This window comes from Chaetomium strumarium, assembly GCF_033439665.1.
Source record: "Chaetomium strumarium strain CBS 333.67 chromosome Unknown B0T15scaffold_1, whole genome shotgun sequence".
Taxonomy (NCBI): domain Eukaryota; kingdom Fungi; phylum Ascomycota; class Sordariomycetes; order Sordariales; family Chaetomiaceae; genus Chaetomium; species Chaetomium strumarium.
Window position 1 is genome coordinate 6,862,582 of NW_026944429.1, and position 15,609 is coordinate 6,878,190.

The 15,609-nt window shown below is 54.2% G+C and overlaps 3 protein-coding genes across 3 annotated transcripts; 1 reads left to right on the forward strand and 2 right to left on the reverse strand.

The window, feature by feature from the left end:
• Nucleotides 1-625: 625 nt before the first annotated feature.
• On the forward strand, nucleotides 626-2,376 carry B0T15DRAFT_386889 (uncharacterized protein; the record flags this gene model as incomplete). The annotated part of the gene is made up of 5 exons (XM_062864351.1): nucleotides 626-689; nucleotides 769-836; nucleotides 913-945; nucleotides 1,042-1,416; nucleotides 1,489-2,376. The coding sequence occupies 5 exons, from the start codon at nucleotides 626-628 to the stop codon at nucleotides 2,374-2,376; spliced, it is 1,428 nt and encodes a 475-aa protein (XP_062727264.1).
• Nucleotides 2,377-8,812: 6,436 nt separating this feature from the next.
• B0T15DRAFT_77642 (uncharacterized protein) lies at nucleotides 8,813-10,618 on the reverse strand. Its single transcript, XM_062871306.1, has 2 exons — nucleotides 9,711-10,618; nucleotides 8,813-9,652 (listed from the first exon to the last, which is right to left on the reverse strand). Exons 1-2 carry the CDS (start codon nucleotides 10,344-10,346, stop codon nucleotides 8,861-8,863), a joined length of 1,428 nt encoding a protein of 475 aa, XP_062727265.1. The 5' UTR covers nucleotides 10,347-10,618; the 3' UTR covers nucleotides 8,813-8,860.
• Nucleotides 10,619-13,943: 3,325 nt separating this feature from the next.
• B0T15DRAFT_77695 (uncharacterized protein) lies at nucleotides 13,944-14,777 on the reverse strand. Its single transcript, XM_062871307.1, has one exon. The coding sequence runs from the start codon at nucleotides 14,687-14,689 to the stop codon at nucleotides 14,204-14,206; it is 486 nt and encodes a 161-aa protein (XP_062727266.1). The 5' UTR covers nucleotides 14,690-14,777; the 3' UTR covers nucleotides 13,944-14,203.
• Between the last annotated feature and the right edge of the window lie 832 nt (nucleotides 14,778-15,609).

Below are 15,609 nucleotides of genomic sequence, written 5' to 3' on the forward strand. Positions count from 1 at the left end.
CAGCACCTCCGGGCCTTCGCCGGGCAGCTGCGGCCCTCAGATCCGGAAGGTTGCTTGCGCGTCCGGGACTGACAAGGAGGCTGTGCAAATCCCGGGATGTCAGCTTCATTGTATCTGGACTTCGCGAGAGCTACACAGGACCTTTGAGGAAAGAAGGAAAGCCTGGGGAGCAAACAGTCCCTTTACCCCACACTGATTGAGTGACCGCGTCTGAATCAGGTCCCGTGAGAGCTGCGGACGGAGTTAGGTTTGCGCATCCTGCATTAACTAGGCAGTTGATGAGTGATACGTACAGTAGCCACAAAAGTGCTGCTTTCCAATTGAAAAGCCGTACTTTTCGTCAGCCCGGAATTTCATCACAGCGTCGTAGTGGAAACGGGGTTCAGTCTAGGTTAAAAGGACCCTTGCTGCCTGGCTGGCGCCTAGACAGACGCGGCACATGGGAGCGCGCAGACAACACTCGGTGCAATTTCACCTCACAAACGAAACGGAACTATTTCCTCTGACGACAGTTGCGGTTTTACCAAGCCAGTCTTGGTCTCCCGTCAAGAGTTGATACTTGCGCGCGCCACTGGCGGCATTCCTCGAGAGACGTTTACGCGCCCCGGTCGTCGCATCCGAGGACATGGCGGGCTTCAGCATGAACAAGGTGCTAGGCACCATGAAGAAACGGCCGACGTTTGGCGGTGGTGAGGGCGCTTTTCCCCAAGGCTGGATGTGCATAAAGGGGACTGACAGTCGATTGGTTTGTTCGCTCTCGCGATGTAGGCAGCGCCGCAGAAACACCAGTCGATCCCGCGAACGAGACCCCTGAAGCAGTCGCCACGCGCTGTGTGGTATGACCCGTCCCAGCGCCGATTCCCAAGCATATTAGCACGCTACACGAATACATGGAGCTAACTGCGGCCTCAGAAACAATTCTGTAACTCGGTGGGAAGTGCGTCGGTATGTTTACGAGAGCTCTTTACCCCCAACCCCGGCGCTTGTTCGTTTGCGCTGAGAAGAACACGAAGCTAAAACAGAGTACCATGTGTGTCGCAGGGCGATGACGTTGTCTTTCTACCTTCCATCGTCGAGGCCGCCGTTGCCTCGCCAGTTGCCGCCGCCGAATGCGCCCGCTTGATCCGCAAGTTCATGTCCAAGGACTACTGGACAAAGCCGTCATGCCAATATAACGCCGTAATGCTGATCCGCATTCTGGTGGACAACCCGGGTCCGGGCTTCACGCGGTATATGGACAAAAAGTTCGTTGACACAGCCAAGGAGCTGCTGAGGACAGGGCGGGATGCGAGCGTACGCCAGATTCTGATGGAGACGCTGGACTCCTTCGAGAATACTAGGGCTTCTGACGAGGGGCTGGCGCTGATGATCGAGATGTGGAAGAAGGAGAAGGAGAAGGCCTACAAGGCGTATGGGGTAAGTGCCCGAGCCCTACTTACTAACCTGCTGGGCAACGCTGCGAAGCCGATATGCTGACTTGATGCGAAGGGAGTCCCGGTGGCCCCGGGTCCTAGGGGAATGATCGCGCCGCCTTTTGACCCTCGCCACCAGCACCACCAGCCGTACTACCAGCAGTCGCAGCATCACAGCAAGCGTCTTCCGGACCCGATCGAGCTGGCCAATCGACTGGAAGAAGCCCGGACATCGGCCAAGCTCCTGGAACAGGTCGTGGCGTGTACCCCACCGTTAGAGGTTCTCTCCAACGACCTGATCAAGGAGTTCGCCGACCGGTGTACGAGTGCTTCACGGAGTATCCAGGGTTACATGTCTGCCGAGAACCCCGGGCCAGACAACGACACAATGGAGAGCCTGATCGATACCAACGAGCAGCTGCAGCAGGCCCTGAACCATCACCACCGCGCCGTGCTGCAAGCAAAGAAGCAGCTTGGTGTCAATGACGGCAGGTCAAGCAATTCCAGCCCAGCACCGCCATCCCAGCGACCACCAGCTGGACAACCTCGCTCGCCACCACCACAAGTGCCAAGAAAGGGGGTCGCCGGAAGCAGCAGCAGCAGCAACGGCAACGGCAAAGGGAAGTCCAACCTCGATGTATTACGCAGCTCCGCCATCGCGGGCCCGTCCAGGTCAACCAACGCGACACCACGCCACGACACCAATGAGGACGACGATGACGGCCAAGATCCCTTCCGGGACCCCGAGCCGGCGGGATCCTCATCTAGGGCGGCCGGAAACATGAGCGGTAGCACGCCACGGCTGTCCTATGAACCATTCCATCCCGGGTTCGGCGGTTCATCGTCCTCGGCGGCCGCAGGAGGAGAGAAGGCAAGGAGGGAGCCGGCAACAGCGGTGTCGGATGAGGAGGAGGACGCGTACAGAGCCACGCCGAAGAAGGAGGGGCGTGAGAATCGGTTTTAAAGCAGATGCACAGCTTAAGGGGGTTGGGAAATCATTGTTCTTCTCTCTTGGTTCGCTTGTTTTTCTAAGCCTGATATCATTCTTGGCAAGTGGGGGGGGGGGGGCTCTTGGTTCTCTTCCTGCTCACCCGGTTTCTTTAACATATCATGCCTTTCCATTTCCATGAGCTGGATTAGTGTATCTACGTGATGATATTTTCCTGTGTGCTTTTCCACTAATGGGGGGTTCACCTGTCGCTATCTTCCTTGCTGTCTCCCAGATATGATGTGATCTTGTAGATAGAGAAGCGCCTAGCCGGGACGAACAACGCCCATCTGGAGACGGGTTCAAGGGAGATAAAGGCTCTTGTGTATCAGCTTCAGGCTATTTCATGTCTATATCTTGTTGTTAGTGATTGATGGAACATAGAAAGCTAAGGTGGCATCTCACATAGGAAAGGCATTTGATGGACAGTCAAGAAACGAAGCGAACCACTTACCTTAACAAGCTTAAAACGATCACGCCAGCATCCCCATCCAAGCTCATGGGCGATAAGGGAGACAGAGCCCCCAGCTATCCGTCCAACTCCTAGGAAGGGTGGACACTAGAAACGGATATGCCATCAGCTCTTGGCCCTCCGGTGCCCTTTCTGTGCTTGACTTGTCTAAATGGGATCCCGTTTTTCTTAAATCTTGTGCGCCTATTCCTCTGGATAGAGTTATGAGGCAGGGCGATGCTCTTTTAGGAGTTCTGAAGTATACGGGTTGGATGAGCTCCGTGTGCCCACCAGGATTCAAAGGCAGTGAGGTAGATGTATCCATAAAAGTATCACACGGGTAAACATTGTGTCTTTCTCCGTATTCCCCTTGTTATCTGTTGTATGCTTGGAACATCCTGCAATGTATTTTGAACTCGAAGTCGGTACGCACTGCAAAGTGTAGCCCCTCGGCCAGGAAGGCAGACTGGAGAGTCTCTTTCAGGCTTCTGTACGGCTGCAATGCTGGTATCCAGCTCACCGTTGGAATATAGATAACCATAAGGCCTGTTCAACCCTTAACACATTAAAAGCTCGAGGATCTACTGTATGGGACATGGGACAGCTATGGTTAACAGAGAACGGGGTTAGGGTTGTCGGTCCTCAGGGGTCTGTTTACATTTCACATGGTTCAAGGAGCCCACGAGATATGCTCTTTTTATGTTTTCTCTGTCTTCTTAACTCATTCTTGTTGTCATGTAGGGATCTTCGCTTGGTTGAGCCATGGTGGACTCGTAAAGTTGGCTCGGTGTATCGTACTTGTACAAGCTGAATTCTATGTATGAAATCACACACGGCTTCTCTCATCACTGGAGAAGACACTCAATACTGACATGTTCTGATCGCACCTATTCCCGCTCAACTCTGCTCCGGTCTGTATGACAGTACCGCCTGCTCAGACTGGCTCGGTCGTATAGGAATCGACCCGACAGCAGATAGCTCTCTGAGAGCAAAGAGTGCCCACGTCTCGTCTGAGAGGACCCCGGAAGGGGACGACGTGCCTTTGACAGCGACCTGCCATAGCGCTAATGGACTGGGTCACTGCTTGAGAATTCAGGCATGGGAGGGTGGTCCACCGTACTGATGCCAGGGACCGTCACCATGCGAAAAAGCAGAACAGTGCTGGACGAGCCGACCACAAACGAGTCTCTGGTCTGACTGGCCCCGCGGAGCTGTCGTCAACTTCTTCTGAAGACCTACCAAAGGCGCTGTACATGCCGCTTCACACTTTTGTGTCCAAGAAAGATCTGAAGATCTTCGCAAAAGCTTCGCAATTCCTCTTCTCGAGAAGGGAAGCAAATAGAAGCGGGACCGAGGATAGTTAATCGTCCTGCCCCCCTGGCTGTGGCAATCCAGAAGAAAGGAAGAAAACCGACGATTGAAAACCATTGGAGGCATAACTTACTCTAGACTCCACTCGCTTTGCCCGTTGTCATTGCAAAAAAAGACGAGAAGCGTCTATTGATTTCCCCCTGTTGATACCCATGCTTGAGTCTCCACCGTTCTGGGCACGATGGATTCAGTTCTCCCAGTGTATGTATGTATGCGTCCTCTGAGGGACCAAGAGAGGAACCGCTTTCTTTCCAGGTTGTCAATAACGGAGCCCTGGTAGGGTGTGGTGTATAGTATGTGGTAGTCGGAGAGCGTGGTGGTGGGAGTTGGGCGCAAAGACATGGTTCTAATTATGTGTCAGTTTTTGGCGGATTTCCAACAGAGTTACTACATCCGATTTTCCGTTTTGTGTAACATACCTCATACGACAATGACAAATCATGGCTCGGTCCTCACAAAGCCAACGGGTGACGTACTTTGGTCAGTGAGTTGTCTCGGTATATTGTAGCTTCGACTCGGAAGCGGGCGTTTGGATTCCCGATGAAATGATAGATATCTCCGAAGGCTTGTACATTGTTTGCCAACGGGTATTGTACCAGTGGCCTGGTGTCTCTTCGGCTGTCAGGCAGTTGGACAACTCTTGACTTTGCATTGTCGGCGACCTGGTCACGTTGTCAGCATCCAAAATGATACAAACGACCCCTGGGCATCCTTTGGTGCTTGGATATCAACGTCCATCACTGGGTGAGAAAGGGGATCAGTATAAACCGTCTGCGAATGCATCTCTTGTCGTTTGAATAACGTACCTGAGAGGATAAACCCGACGCTCCGCAAAGCCCTGGACAATATGAGCTTATCCGGTACCCTCGGACCGCGGATGCAGTTATCATCCGGGCTGTGTAGACCGGCCTTCCTTCGGATGAAGGGTACCTCAACGGGGGGCACGTCTGACATGGCCGAGTAAGCTGAGTGAGAGCTGCCAATCCCATCCCCGGGCAGCAGTATGATAACCGCCTGCCCTGGGTCGGCATATCTGCCTGGTATGGAAAGCATGTTCCAGCGCACCGGCGCGTGTGGCCTCGATCCTCCCGGGCGGTGCCAATGATCGTTTGAACGGTTGTTGCGGCGTCAGGGTGGTCAGCGTCCTACTGACCTGCGTCTTTGGAGAGGCTTTGCCCTGTCATTTTGCCCTTGTAATCGTCCGGGCTCCCGTTCGCGGCCAGGCGAGAGCTTTTGGCGTTCTTAAAGTCATCTTGGAGTGGTCCGTCAACGTATGAGGAGGTGGCCAGACGTCCAAGCCTGCTAAAGATAAGCCGGATTCGGAAACAGCAGGAGTGGTCAGCTGAGACGGAGCGCGAAGCGTGTGTTTGTTTCTGGACGCATAAGATTAGCTTAAGCTACCTGCAGTATACGCGCCTTCAGGGCGTCCAATGCATACCCAGCGCCGACTAGTAGGAAGCTGCAGTTTTTGGGGGCCGAAGTTGCTCCCAACCATTCTGGAGAGGCTCGCGGCGGGGAACCCTCGGAAGTTTGACTGCCGGGCCGAGACGTCGCGTTATGGTAATGGTCAGATCGCGCTGACAGCCGCTATGACATCCTCCACACGTCATCATGCCATCAGGCAGCCGCAGACAGAGAGTAGCCGCTACAAACAACGCGTCGACGCGTACTGTGTATTTGAACGGTAGTTTCAGTGATAACCCGCTCCTAAGGTATCCACGCCGTTTCATGCCCACGGTCGGTAAGGTACCGTAGTTAGGTTTGGAGACTCTTTGCACCCCGGGGTCTACCGTCAGAACTGCACCCCTATTTCGCAATGGACACACCTCCCTCTTTCAGTTATCTGTAGGCAGGGTTGGCCTGTCGAGGTGAAGGTTCAGCAAGTTGATTCATCCTGACTCGGTTACTGCGGGGGATGGTCAGCTGCTGGACTCACAGCGAGTGAGCTTGGATGTCCCGCGCGAGAAGACCAAGACAAGAACGATAGGGGCCCTGGGGACGCGGAACGGAGCGTTTCGTGCATGAAGAACAACGCTCTGGGCCCAGATCCTGCGATTGGCGGCTGTGTCGTTATTGATCAAGGCTGATGTGAGCTTCATCTCCCTGCCGGAATAGTAGGGGAGCTCCTGGACATGACATGATGGCAGCACACTGCAATCTGACATTTGGAAGAGACGCAGATGCTGCTGGCGACGGGACGAGTCTAGTTTGCAAGTCTCCAAATGGAATGTCATTATCATCGCTAGGTATGTCCCTTATTACGCACTGGCTGAGAGCCCGTACCTAGAGAGTCAGGGCGGCGCTGCCCCTTTCCCCTCCAAGGACCCTGCCCAAATTCATCAGAATGATGGGACGTTGTTGCTGCTGGGTCTATGGATTCGGATTTGCCGGAGCCGCCCCATCCCAGTGCCAACAGAAAATTAGCACCATGGATGGAGCGCCGCGATGGTTTGTAAGAATTGATGCATTGATTGGCGAGTCATGAGCCTGCACCCTGGCTGCTCTCACACGCTGCCCGTTTGAATTGTACCTTTGTGGTTTCTGATACTTCCCATGGTTTCGACGACAACATGTAATGCTGGTAGTACCTGTATCGGAGTGAAATCGCGGGTCATGGGAGAGGTGGTGCAAAGCCCCGAAGGATCGCAGCATTTTTTCGTGCTCACGCACGCCGCCGAGCCGCATGATGACCTGGCGACGTACAGTAGGTCTCATGCTGGCCGCTCTTTTAGGCATTCACTCGAGTGGCTAGTGATGTTTTGCTATGCAGCATCCCAACAAGCGCCCTAATATGTAAGCCCGACTTTAGGCTGCCCGGTGCAACAGAGCCCTGCCTCGCAGCACGCTGAACAGTGTGCGAGCGCACGCTGCCCGAGATGACAGGTCACTCTCAGCGTGGATCTTGTGAGTGTGAGTCCCTCTGATGAGCGCTTGCTCCTGTGCGTGGCATGGTGGGCTTCGCGAACTCCTTGCATGTTCTAAGGCTGTTGGCCTGGCTATTCTCGTTTCTTTTTTGTTTCCTTGTTCTCTGGTTGTGCAACTATCCCTAGTATCCCAGCCATCGTCTCTGGCGCCTATGTACTGTAATTCCACAATGAATAGTGCCTAGGGTAAAGTTCATCGATACATGCATCAATGGGACGGGGAAGCCGTGACTGCCCGCCTGTCATGCAGACGACTCATTGCCACGAAGAAGATGGTGGGGTTGGCGTAAGCCCAAAATGAGGTGGTTGGTCTCTCCGGTTCTGGGGCACTCCTGCCCCAAGATCTGCGATCGCGGTGCGCTGCCGTAATCGTCAGTTTTAACTCAACCAAGTTGAAGGAATCCGCTTTCTTCCCGTCCATCGCCCATCGCCTAGTATATGGCCCGTGAGCCTTGTAACCCCTCCTTGTTGTCGATGGTAGGAGGGGCTGAGCAAAAGGGACGGCCCTCATGCATCAGCAAGAGTCTTGCGCATACTGGTGGAGACGGTGCCGGATGCGGAAGAGGCCGTGCTAGCCAGGGATGAATCGCCGGCGACGGCACATCAAGCCCCAATAGTGCTTCTCATCGCTCTATTGCATCCGACTATGTGGCGTATGGAGGTGGGCTCAGCTCGTCCTTGGCTTGACCATGTCGAGACTCGGGAGGGGTGAACGCTGCTACAATGCTTTAGGAAAAGGTAGGTAAGCTCATACTAATAAGGTACCTAGTGTTGCTGGTTCGGCAATGAAAAGTGCCTTCAGCAGTGGTTGGTCCCTGGAACTCAGCCGAATCTGGCCCTCCATAGTGCTTAACTAGCGGCAGTCTGAAATGCCTAATCACGCCGGGATATCGTGGTTTGGAGCAGAGGGGAAGAGTGGCCACTGCTCAAGGATCATTCCGCTTTGGGAAAAGCGAACAACGAGAGGAGAGCTGGCCCCTTTTCTTACTGTGTGCCTGGTTCTTCTTCGTCTCGGTTCCGAATAAGCTCCTGCCAGCAGTGCCAGGGGAAATTAACATTGTTCCCTCGCTGACCACTCTCCACTAGCAGGTTCATGAATACCTGAAAGTGGACGGTCGTACATGTGTAGAACACATTAGCAGTGAGTAGGCAGTGAGCTGTGGGTGGAAGCGGAATAGATTCAGGATGCTACCTGTGGCAACTAAAGTTCGATTACTTCTGATCTGCGCTACTGAACTAAAGGAATAAACATGGTATTCCCCCGGCCCTGCCACATCGTAAAGAAGTGGAAAACAGATTGGAAAGAGAAAGGAAAGAGAAAGGAAGAGAAAAGAAAGAGTAAAGCAGATGACGGTGCCGTGAGGCAGTTCCCTCTTCCCCCCAATGCGCCCCAGAAAGCAAGACATAAGTGCGAGGAACCACAAAAAGCAGGGAAATCAAAGCATTGTGTTCTTGAGCCACAGTCTCCGTTCCATCAACGAAGGACAAAAAAGCATTTGAAGACTTCCACGATTAGATTTCGGAGACACATTCTGAGCATACGACGTTGCTTAGGCGATCTATGTTTCATTTCAAACCAGCCCAGAAACAGGAAGGGCAAAGAGCCTGCGAGCTCCTGAAATTCCTGATTATGTAGAGCAAAGGGGAAATGAGACCAAAAAAGCAGGCTTATTAACCCGCTATTGCAGCACAGAATGTTCGGTATTTGCAGATATCATGACCGCCCGTTCAACCGTCCTAACATGCTCCGATCAATGTCATTTGGCGCAGAAGGCGTCATCAGGTTATTGAGGCTCATAGGGTTTGAATAACTGCTGGAAGACGGTTGTGGTGGAGGACGTGGTTGGGTCGGAAGTTGGGACTGCGGCTGCTGCACCTGAGATGGCGGAGCTGGCGGCGACTGCAATGGTAGCTGCGGTGGCGTGGGACGGCCGGGACTTGTTTGCTTGGGAGTCGGCGGTCTGTCCCGGCCATAAGGGCTCTGCTGATATTGATAATAAGGTCCCGGTGGCGTGACGTTACTGCTGTTCATCGAGACGGGAGATCGTCTACGAGGGTCATCGTCAGGAGGGTAGTTCGGCGGAGGAGGCCGCGATAGGTGCTCCTCTTCTGAGGGCCGTGTCCGCCGGCGTCCAAGGTCTTTGTCGTCGTAAGCGGGATATGGTCCCGTGGGCGAATTCATTGGCGCGTTGAAATCAGGCGGTGGCGGGTACTGGTAAGCGGGTGGTTGCGGTGGTGGTTGCAGTGGTTGCGGTGGTTGCGGTGGTTGCAGTGGTTGCAGTGATTGCAGTGGTTGCGGTGCTGCCGGGGCGCTCGCGGGAGGCAAGGGCTGACCGTAAGCCCCGTAGAGCGGAGTTCCCGGTGGCACTCCGCCCGGAACAGCTGATACAGGAACAAAGGCCGCGGATGAATTTGAAGACACAGGTTGGAAAATGCAGTCAATTCGAAGCTTGTCACAGTTGGTGCATTTGCCGTTTTGTGTGTGGGTATAACCGCTGCAACGGATCTATGGGGAAAACAATCAGCTTATGTTCCAATGTTAGCTTGGAACTCCGTGCACAAACCTTCCGCTTCCTGCAATACCGGCAGGCGATTGACGTCCTCTGTCTCGGTGCGGTTTGTTGCTGGGCTGGGGGAGGCGGTGGCGGAGGGCCCATGTTGTAAGGGTAGGGCGCCGGCGGAAACCTGTAGTAGTCGGAGCCCGGGACATATGGGCCGCCTCTAGCCTGAACCACTGCTGGCGGATCGTAATACGGGTCAGGATAGGGCCGGCGGTCTGGGTACTGCCTCTGCTCCTCGTACAGTCTCCGGTCCTCGTACTGCCGTCGATCCTCATACTGCCTCCTGTCGTCATACGGCCTCCGGTCGTCATAACCAGCGGGTTGTTGAGCGGGGAACGGGGGAGGATACCGCGGGTCCGGCTGAGGATGGTAGCCGTTCGGAGCTGGAGGCTCCGGTGCCCAGCCCCTTGGGTCTGGCGGGTATCTTGGATCTGGCGCATAACCCCGTTCCGGGTAACGTGGATCCGGCTGGTAAGCCGGAGGCGGGGCCGGATACGCCATTCCAGGTAGCGGCGCGCCATCCTGAGCGATTGGAGCAAGCCGTCTTTGAGGCTCACTATCAGGCGGTGGTGGATACCGCATGTTGTCAGGGCTTTCTCGCGGCGGATCACCTGGGGGTCTGCGATGATCGTCCGCCATTCTGCACCGCGCTAAGAGTACCGCGGCGACTCAAGAAAAGGTGCCGTTCTCGAAATTAGGTGTGCAAGGCCCAGTGAGACGACGGGCAAAACCTTGCAGATGCTTCAGCTGCGACAGCCGCTTGTTGAGATACAAGACGGGTCACAGAAAGACGGGGAGATGAAATGGTAGGAGTGGCGTGCAGAGACCCGTCTCGCAACACACTATGTGCGCTCTGACAGATGGTCCAGGGTTAGGATAAGATGGGTGGAAAAGTGTAGAGGCGAGCGGCTGGCGAGCAAGGTTAAGGGAAAGGTGCGAATAAGTAAGCGTGAGGGAAGAGGGAGAAGGGAATGTGCGGGCGAAGTGGGGAGAGCGGGAATGATGTACTGTGCAGGTAGCGATGGGACGGGAACTGGAACGAGCCTTTATCAAGGGGCGGGAGTTCCCTTGTTGCTGACGGCCTGTGTCCCGAAGTTAGCGTAATGTTGATGCGGGTGGCACGACCAGCGGGGCTGAAGGAAAAATAAGTAAGCTAACCAGGGGCGCGACTCCCGGTGTGGAACTCAGTAGCCTGCTCTGCTCTTGTGCAGCGAATCATGCTGCTTCCCAGCGCTTGAGCAGTTTCGATCGCCCACAGTGGGACGACGAATGGCATGGGGGGGACCAGGGATGGAAGCGGGAAGGATACGGAAACGGGTGCAGCGTGCAGATGTTAGCTGCATGGTGCTGTGTGGGGTGGCACGAAGACATTGAGGTGTGGATGCATTAAGCAGCGTAGTCTGGTAGGGGTACCTGGGCAGCTGCGGGAACATGGGAGGCAAAACTTATTCGCACGGTCAACCGCCTGACCGCATGACCACTCAATTTGGAAAGCAGTGCAGTAAGTCCGAGCCGCTGCGGTGTCGCCTCGCCTGCAGCTGGTCGCCCACAAGACAGGCTGCCTTGGTTCTTTCCTCGCCGTCTCCCTTGGTTCCAGACCCCAAGCGTTCTAATGAAGCGGGCTTCTGCGGTTCCAACCGCCGCCCTTCGGCGGCTGCATTGCAAACGGCTTGAGTCGTTCTTTGACCTAAATAAAGTGCCTTGGTGCTGATGTGGTTTACGAGTTCAAGCAGCGTACAATACAGTACCTCCACGTAATCGTGGATAGAACAGGGTGGAGAAGCGTGGCGGGCACAGCAAGGCTTCCCAGGTTCGGTGGTTTCAATCATGGGACCCCGGGCCGGTCCATTGACGAAGCTGGAGGTTTGGACCGATTGTGGATCACAGAAGTTTGCTTGCTTCGGAGCAGGCGCGGGCCGCGTCCCTGTTCAATGGAAGCGACGGGATTGCCTGGGGTAAAAACGGGAACCTCCTTTTCAATCGCAAAACGATCGCCTTGAACCAACACAGTATAATACGGAGTGTGATATACCACATCGCATCTCACACTCGCGAGACAATACTACCTATCAGTAATTATTTAACTAGTGTATGCTTATGATTCGCCAGTGGTGTATCAGATTTCGACATTGGCTGTGAACACTGATATGTGATTATTCAAGTTTAGTGAAGCTGACCGCATGATTTAGCTCGTGTTTGATGTTTCCTGTACTGACACGAAGCGTAAATACATACAAGCCCATATCATGATAAGACCCCATGTAGCTATTAGTACCTTGTATTATACTTACATACACTACCTTACTACATACCCGAGGTACTCACGTTTGTTACACGTATTTCACCCGGATGAGGAGGGCCGCAGATGGGGTCGCAGGCGCCACGGAGTTCGAAGCCCGCTATTGGCTGAGTCTTGATTCTCATTCTCTGTGCTACCAGAGTAATACTATGGAATTGGTTTCGTGTGGCCGGCCGAAACAAATAATAACTTGCCAACAATGATGAACTTGGTATGCTGTGCATTCTCTCAATGAGCAGCTTTCCTGCAGAATAGATGAGCAGATCCACTTATTCGTCGTATTGTCAATTTGTCTCAGAGCAGTCGCCTGTGTCAATGTCTCTCCCATCTGACTCTTGGAGGGTCTGCTGACTTAAATACCGGGGCACCTATGTAACTACGGGGAGTTGGGGACTGAAGTCACTGGCAGCGAGGACTGCCTCAGAAACACCTAGCAAGAAGCAACCCGGTGAGACCGGTACGGAATTACGGGATCACTGTGTTGGTGTTAGATTTTGTGGAGAACGGATCTCTTGAAAGTAACGCAGCACACAGCTCTGTGTTCCCAGCACTGCCGACCAGTTTAGACTCGATCCGCGAAAGTGAACCCGAAAGTCGGCTTACTCGGCTGTGAGGCCCTCGGCCCGTGGCAGTACGCTTTCAGGATATTCGTAGGCCTGAACTGCCGGGTAGTTCGGAGAACGATTCGGCCTTAATACCAAAACCTCACCCTTGTAATACGGGTTGAATGCTGTGCCATTATTTAGGGAGCCCGCCTACAGCAAGAAACTTCCCAAGGAGGTGCTAGAGCAGTTTAGGTATAGTACGTACCTTCCGCAGTACGCACCCGGAGAGGATTTCTCCAGCCTCGATAGCTTTAACTACATGCTCAGCGGAATGAATGAATCCATCCACACGCGAAACGCACATACCAAATACAGCACAGACTTAAGGGCCGTCTAGGACTGACCACTGGAAACTCGGCCACAGGACACTTCGAAGATGTCCGTTGTACGTTCAGTTATGGCGATACTAGACTTTCTTGGCGTGGCCAGTCCGGTGCCGCCAGTCCAGCTGTCCCGGCTCCCGATGCACTGCGGCCCCGCTTCCAGGACGGAGTCGCAGGCGGCTGGACTCGGGAAACGGTGCTAAGTCGCTGTGGAGACGGAGCTTCCACAAGCATAAAGGTGCGGCGGCCAGTCAGTGAGACAAGGGTCCTCGCTTGCCGGGCTCTTGCGTCTCTCTTACATATGAGCTTAACATCCTACGACGCAGGCAATTAAGTGATCATCGAGCTCGTTCTGCCGGCAGGTCATGGCAGAGGTTTCAGAGCCTAGAAGGGAATTGCTCCGGAAGTAATGGATTGCATTCCCGTCGGTTGTGCTGCACATACGTACAGTCTTTAAGCAACGGGTACCATTGGTACAGTACCGGTACACACACCTGCGTTAAGAATCATTGTAGGACGGCGTTGGACTGCTGTAGGGGTGTCTCTCGCGAAATGATGGTCCCTGGTAGACTTGATAGCAGAAGCGCGCAAACTCAGGGTCGAGGTTGAAATCAGCAGTAGGGAGTACCGTAGGTAACGGGAGAAATCCATCCCGCGCCCCGAGAAAATGAGCCATCCGCCCGGGGTAGCAGTGAGGTGATGAACCAAAGACGCTGCTCTTGGTTCTTCTACATTACAATGGAAGCCTAATCTCACTGCTACACTAGGTACATTGCTCTGTCGAAATATCCTTGCAGGCTTCGGACAGAGACATACCTAACATGGTTACATCGAGAAATTAAAGGTCCGTGCCTGGTTCCGCACCATCCGCTCGTGGTCTGCTTTTGCTGACCTTTCCGCGTCCCCTAAAACGCTCCGAAGTTAGGTACCTAGATAGTAAGGTTGCCTTCCACGCCGTCCCAATAGCTCTGCCATCTCTGCCATCGAGGCCTTGAAGAAACCGTGCCGATAACTTTCCTAGGAGTAACCGTCGAAATCTAGAACTCGCCCAGGAGACGGTATCGACTTTGGTCGTCTTGCGAAAACCGCCTTCCACACAGGGTATTCGAGATCGAGAGACTCAGTTCCTTAGTATCCCGAATTGCGCTCACTGCGGTGAACGAGCGGGGTTGGACTGTAGCCGTTCCGTTCAAGTTGTCTAGGAACCACGCGACCAATCATTCGGAAACCAAGCGCAGGTGTATGGGATGTGTTATGATGCTCCCACTCCTATCGTCGGATGTGTGCCGTGCCGCACCTATCGCATTGTCGAATACACGTAGAGGAGGCCATGTACATACAAAACGCTTGGTTTCCGATCAGGATCCTTGGTCTAACGGTCCAGATGCCGCGACAACTCTGAGCGTGGGAGAGGTGGCTTGCCGAACGGTGCTTCTTCATTGCGCGTCGTGCGCGCCCCTTATTAGATAGCAATATATAAACTTCGGGCTGATGCAGGACGGAACCGCAGGTGACGGGTGACCAGTCCTCAAGGGGGTGGGAAGCAACATATAGCATGAACCGCGGACGGCGCGAGCCACGCCAACAACCAGCGAAGACGAAGAGCGAAGACTGCACAGTCAACAGCCAAGTGCGCCTGCGCGATAATGAGCTAACCACGGAACCTTTGCATGAAGTATGGTATTGATGTCGGCACTTCCAGTTGCATTCATCCGCAACTCTAGTATGACACGATTGTGATGGGTGGCTGCACATACGTACAACCGGCCGCCGGCGGATATTGCTGCGGTTGAAAATTAAACCAACCACGGAACGGTACCTATGGTGAAGACTTCCATATCTCTTCCCTCCTAGGTAAGGTAGGTATACATGTGTTATATATGCCCCTCGTCATTATCCAGCCGTGTGAAAGCGGAATCACCAGAGCGAAACTCAGGCGCGATGCCTCGAGAGCAAAAATGCAAAGCACGCCGTTCCTCCACTCCTGCACAGTGTACATACGGTCTTGCGAACGCTCGCTCTCCTCCACCTGGGCGGTGGATACAGGAATCGGATGGATCGATTGAAAGCGACCGCGGCAGGGAGTGCGTGCCGTCCGCCCCTCTTTAGGCTCTTCCCGTCGTCCTTGTTCCGGGCCCAGCCTCCCATTGGCTTCTTGACCCACATCCTTGGCCCCATTCGAGTGCGCCCGCATGGATAGCGTCCTGCGGCACATGAGTCTTCCAGAAGCCATTGGCTGGCACAGTTCTCTTCTGCTTGCCTGAAGCTCGCTTCCCCCGGTTGCGAGGCTGGAAAGGACGGCCATGCGAGCACACCTGGTTTCGCGACCGACCGGGCGGAAACTCCTTCTTCCGGGACAATGGCAAGGATGATGTGTCAGGTTTTTGCTGCCTGCGCGCATCCCAACGCAGTTTGTGGAGGTGATGAACGAAAGCACCCCTGATTTTCTCGACACTTTGTTTTCGCAGCCCTCGGCTGGGAGGCTGCATGTGTAATATGAACCCGTGCGACCTTGGGCCTCGAACTATGTTACACTTGGTCACTATAGAACACACACAACGCTTTATTACCTCCTTAGGCACTGATTCAGCGGGGAAAGTCCCCAGAAGTTCCAGATAGCTGGTTATTGGCTGAATACGGACGGGGTGAATCCGTCGCGTCTCAAAGGCCCGGGT